At 38.1% G+C, this 5,606-nt stretch overlaps 1 protein-coding gene across 1 annotated transcript; it reads left to right on the top strand.

Moving 5' to 3' along the window:
• The first annotated feature begins 898 nt into the window (after nt 1-898).
• On the top strand, nt 899-4,553 carry LOC128213777 (hematopoietic prostaglandin D synthase-like). Its single transcript, XM_052919826.1, has 8 exons — nt 899-970; nt 1,257-1,325; nt 1,846-1,978; nt 2,730-2,864; nt 3,109-3,204; nt 3,432-3,547; nt 4,003-4,110; nt 4,372-4,553. The coding sequence occupies exons 1-8, from the start codon at nt 899-901 to the stop codon at nt 4,546-4,548; spliced, it is 906 nt and encodes a 301-aa protein (XP_052775786.1). The 3' UTR covers nt 4,549-4,553.
• The last annotated feature ends 1,053 nt before the right edge of the window (nt 4,554-5,606 follow it).

The following is a 5,606-nucleotide window of genomic DNA, read 5'->3' on the forward strand; positions in this document are numbered from 1 at the left end:
TTAGGTCTGTACTAGTTCACGGTGTTATACTGAACTATTTTGTAACCTTTGTTTTAACCTGAGACAAATTCTGACCTTTAACGGTCAATAATATTAAGATAAGGGACCCGCTTTCATATCAATTTCAAAAGTTCATGTAACCATCACTTGTGGCAGTTACAACACTAAGTTGCAGAAGTTTGTCTTTTATATAGGACGTTGTCTGGGAAATACATCAGAGTTTGAACAATCGTGCTTAACCTTAAGATAATCGGATTGAAAATATCGTCAAGAGTTGACTACCATAATTGAAATTCCATTTTCAACAACAGTATACTATACACATATCTACCGAATAAATTTAGAGTTTATTGTATCATATATTCATAAAAAGGCCGCCAAAATGCAGAGTGAGTATACTTTTGTCACTGATATCAGATATCACATATCATAATATTCAAAGTTTAGCCGAGAGTTATTTTATCATATTTGATTGATATTCGTTTCGCTTTGTTTTCAGCATGTTGGCTGATCTTGTGGCTCGTGTCTATACCAGCATCTTGTGAGTGTTTATAAAATTAAATTGAGTTGCCGTGTGATCAAATAGTGATTAAAGTTGTCAAAGTGTCGTCGTTTCTACTGTCATTGAACATATGTGTACATGAAGCCATGGCAATTAAGGAAACACGTTAATTATTTACTTCTCAGTCAAGAATAAATGCATTCTAATATATATATATATATATATATATATATATATATATATATATATATATATATATATATATATTATTTCTATCCAAGACGACGAATACAAAGAGAGGAACACTTAACCTCCAGATTAAAGAATGAAACGAACAGAAATGTATTATTTTATTCTATTAAATTACCGCATCTTTTATACGTTTAAGCGTGCTTAATGTGTCACGTGTGCACGAGCGCCACCGATCTGAGTAGTTGTCAGGCAACCACCATGTGTACTGCTGGTCAGGTACGTCGTTTGTATGCCAGTAATTTAGCAAACTGCGATTGTCACAATGTCTTGAAATTACGATTTTAGAAAACCCTATGTAGACGAACGTTTTGCCTGAACCTTTTAATTCAATGAAACTGAACATACCACAGTTATGGTAACAACGTCTTTAACATGATGAATCAGATCTCAAAAAATATCATCCGACAAATATAAGTTCTAAAAAAAGTTTAAACCGCAAACTGTTGTAAATGTGAGCATATATTTTCACCAGACATGAGAATGTGGAAGTGTTGTTTTCCAGGTGTGTTTTACGGAAGTAAGCCACATGGGCAACACATCAGTGTATTCAATGGGCTGCTCCGATTTGCAGGTAGTCTTTTATTGGTTATTACAAGTGGCCTGTTTATTTAAGGCACATAAGATGCAATTTTGATGTAATTAAATATATCTAATTTTGTATGACATTCTGTAACATTAAATCAATTTTATTTCATAATAATATCCACAAAAACGAAAGTTACAAAAAAGTATGGTATTGTTGGCCTGGCAGCAGATATCGATGATGAACCCTTTCGGCCTGAAGTCTGGTACTGTAACCACTAGAGCACAGCGGCAGATACTTAGTATGACCTCAGAAGGGGTTATGAAACATACAAAGTCAATTTGTAATTATGGGAGAATTTATAAACATTTACAAGAAAGTTGTTTATATTCAAACTGTTTATTTCACGTTCTGTAGGTAACTTCACTATCAGAATGAAATGCAATACAGTAAAAGAGAAATCATCATTTCGGACAGGATGTTCACAAGAAGATTATGTATACGGCATTGATATGTAAAATAAGACACAACTGAGGAAATGATATATGACTCGTGTAATATTATCCAGCAATGTGGTCCTCCTGTCGGTTCGATAATGGGGCCAGTGATCGGGCGGTCCGTGGACGCCAGGCAGGCCGCAGCACCTTACTGCCACAACTGCTGCACCGCCCCCGGTTGTAATCTCAACATTTGCAAGTCAGGTATGTTTTCGGTTGGTGGACCTCTTATTAAGACCCAACGCGTCACAAAAGGTTCGTTATGAATATTATACTTACGATACCTCCAATCTAATTATTGAGATTATACACGAACACGTTAGCGCGGGTGGATTCTTTCACTTCCGAGAGTTGCGGGTGACGTAATCGTTTTGTACCATGCTGTCAAGGTGACAACGTTCAATAAATAACGTGCGATATAAGTGAATAGCGTTGTGAAAATTATCCGCATGGTAATTATAGTATGGTTACGCACATTATACTTGTTCCGATATTGGAGTGATATTTTGTAGAAGGGTACACCTTTCGAATATGCCTTAAACAGAACAGTAGCATGTATATACAATAATACGGCAACCCCAATCCGAGTCATTTATGAGCACAGGTATATAATTTCAAACACGAGGGAAGCGGGTGACGTAACTGTTGTGTACCATGTTGTTAAGGACAACGTTCAATAAATAGTGTGAGATATATGTGAATAATGTTGTTATTTATCTCCACGTTAGTTATAGAACAGTAACGCTCATCCGTATTGTTATTGCTCGGATATCGGAGGCAATGGGTAGAGGAAAACAATGAAAATCACTCAAATGTGGTACAATTGATTTGCCTTAATTTTAATCCGTTTACATATGCGCTTTATAAAACCTGGACACTAAAATTATTCTTACATAAACTAATTTCATATGAAGAGTAATCAACTGGACATGCCTCTGCTTCTTCTGTCATGTAGGCAACGACACGTACCGGCTGTTTTATTTCGACTTTCGGGGACGCGGAGAACTGACTCGTATGATCTTCAAGTACATGGACCAACCCTTCACAGACATCAGAATAAATTTCCAGGACTGGCCCGCCATCAAATACAGTATTCAAGTTTTACAGAATCATTATTTCAGTCTATCATTGAAAAACACTTGTCAACCTATACCTGGTTTTAGTTTGTGTTTACACATGTGTTTGATGATACATGCATTTTAGGCCATAAACTGTCCATCATTCATTGTCCCTCTCTTCATTATTATAAATGCTGATACCCTGTAAACATCTCATAAAGTTGTGACATTCAATGAATTCCGTACACCGCAACACGTCCTTTTCCCCGTACACAGCATTCCCCCAGTACGTAATTCCTGTCCTGGAGGTGGACGGCCGGGTGAACATAACACAGAGCATGGCCATCGTCCGCTACCTGGCCAGGAAATATGGTAAGTGCCCTCTCATATCTCAGAATTTAAAATCTGCACGTACACATTTCTTCTTTTCACGAGTTGATATATGAACACCATCTGTCACTACATCTTCTACACATCCTGTTGTCCCGTCAATGTGAAATAAGAAACATGTACCTTACGTCTATCAAAAAACTGACAAAACACGTAGAATACTCCATATGCAACGCAGACTACCTGACATCATACTTTTATTGTCTCAGACCTGTACGGACGGACGGAGATGGAGATGGCGTATGTCGACCAGCTCATAGAGACTTCCGTAGACTTCTTCGCCGCCGTCCAGAAGTTCGCGCTAATCCAGGATCCGCAGGAAAACGTGCGTATACGCCAGTTAGAATGTACTAACTAATGTACATGTTAACGTATACAACGTACACTAGTTTGCATAATATATTGATTACTTCATGCAAGCTGGATTCGGAGAAGACAGCTCTTATCTGATGTGAGCACGATTCACGCTCGAGTCTTACAAGCTAAGTAGAAATGACATTGTAGTACTTGAATGTCCAGGCGGGTGAGAGGACAACCTCATCTTCTACAACGTCACAGTTAACAATCATATCAAGACACCAATCGCCAACGTATTATTAATTTATTACTGACGATGTCCTGCGAACGGTCATGCACGACTGGATGTCCTACCCATGGGCGATATAAACTTCATCTTTATGGTACGGGTATTCAGGAGTAATCTCAAAATTTGCCCTTTTTTCTTACTTGTATGTAGAAAAAAATAAACAGAAGCGGATAAAAGTATGTACTTGTTTTAAGGCTGCGAAGAAAGCTGAATTTATGAAGACGGATGCGCCCAAGTACCTAGGCTTTCTCGATGATCTGGTAAAAGCCGGCGGGCACGGGCACTTCGCCGTTGGTAACGCCGTAAGTTGTCTATGCATGACTACAAATAACAAATGGTTTATATGACTAGCAAAAGGTTCTTGTTAGTGAGTATCACAGCAATGCATGAACATTTCTTAAAATATCATTATAACTGATAAAAGTTTATCTTAAAGCAATAAAATGCGGTTGTTGCTATAGTATATGACTTTGAAAGTGAAGCGAGTGTGTGGCGTTGTAATTATAACCGATCTTCTTGCTTACGGATAATTTATTACTTGTGTCATTTTCCATTCCCCACAGTTCACGGTGGCCGATCTATTGTTGTACGTCTATGTTGAGGCCTCTCAAGCGCAGAAGACGCCCATTGAATCTCCACTACTTGCCAACTATACGCGACTCGCCAACAACCGGAAGTACGTTGAGCAGATCCCAAACATCGCCGCCTACCTCGCCAGCCGCCCTGTAACACCCATATGAGCGACAGGGGCTTCGTCTTCCACCTGCGGGCCTGTGTATTTATGTGTGTCAACTTTTAAGATTTGATTCAATTTGCATTTCAAACATTTCCAGTTCTAAAATGTATTTATCAATAAAATAGTTGAACTATAATTAGTTTTCATATTGCATTATATCATCTTTGATACACCAGTTTTTGTCTGTGGTCCGAGTACCAGCCTCAGACACCCTCTACCTCATTGAAAATGGCCTCGAGGAGGAATCTGAATGACCGGAAAATCGTCTCTTACTCATCTTTCATTAATCTTTGCAAAGCCAAGCCAGTGTATGGCGTAACACCTCGGGTCACTCCTGCTCGGAGCATCCTTGTGTTAACTCATGATATTTCAGGCCCAACTTATGAACAATAAGCATTGTTAGTCAGAGTTTGATAACAAAATATAATCGTTTAAACTGTCTTTATTGTTTTTGCGTAACTGCGTCTATGTATCGCAATTTTGCGTACAAAGGGATTCTTTCCTACACAAACTTGCTGCATTTGATATTTCATAAATTTTGAATTCAATTATGAAAAGAAAACACGTGCAACAAACCAAACTCTTCTGCGGGTTGCAAGCAGTCAAAGCAGTAACAACTTAAACATACAGTGAGGTACCAAAACGACAACCTGTACTGATGCCGCACATTCAATTTAACCTCGGTCATGATGTTCGTTGGGTGGAGGACATTATCGCACAGAATTACAAGCATAGATATGTGGTTTCGATGAGGTCAAGCTGCCATGCAGTAATTGCTGCAAATGCAATTTAACACTTTTCTGAACTGTTCTTCGTAACTTTTAATTTTATCAGTGACCAACTTAATCATTGTTATTTCATATGAATTAATTGTTGTAATGAAATGAAATTTTATAAAAAATGTTAAGAATAAAAGGCGTAAAACGTGTGTATCTTCGCACTAGGTATCCATTTCTTTTATATAGATGTGCAGCCTGACACCAGTTGTCTGAATGACACTTGTTGTCTACTACATCTCTAAATTCGAACTGCGGAAGTTAAGTATGATATAAGTTGCTCACT

Source organism: Mya arenaria, chromosome 13 (genome assembly GCF_026914265.1).
Source record: "Mya arenaria isolate MELC-2E11 chromosome 13, ASM2691426v1".
Taxonomy (NCBI): domain Eukaryota; kingdom Metazoa; phylum Mollusca; class Bivalvia; order Myida; family Myidae; genus Mya; species Mya arenaria.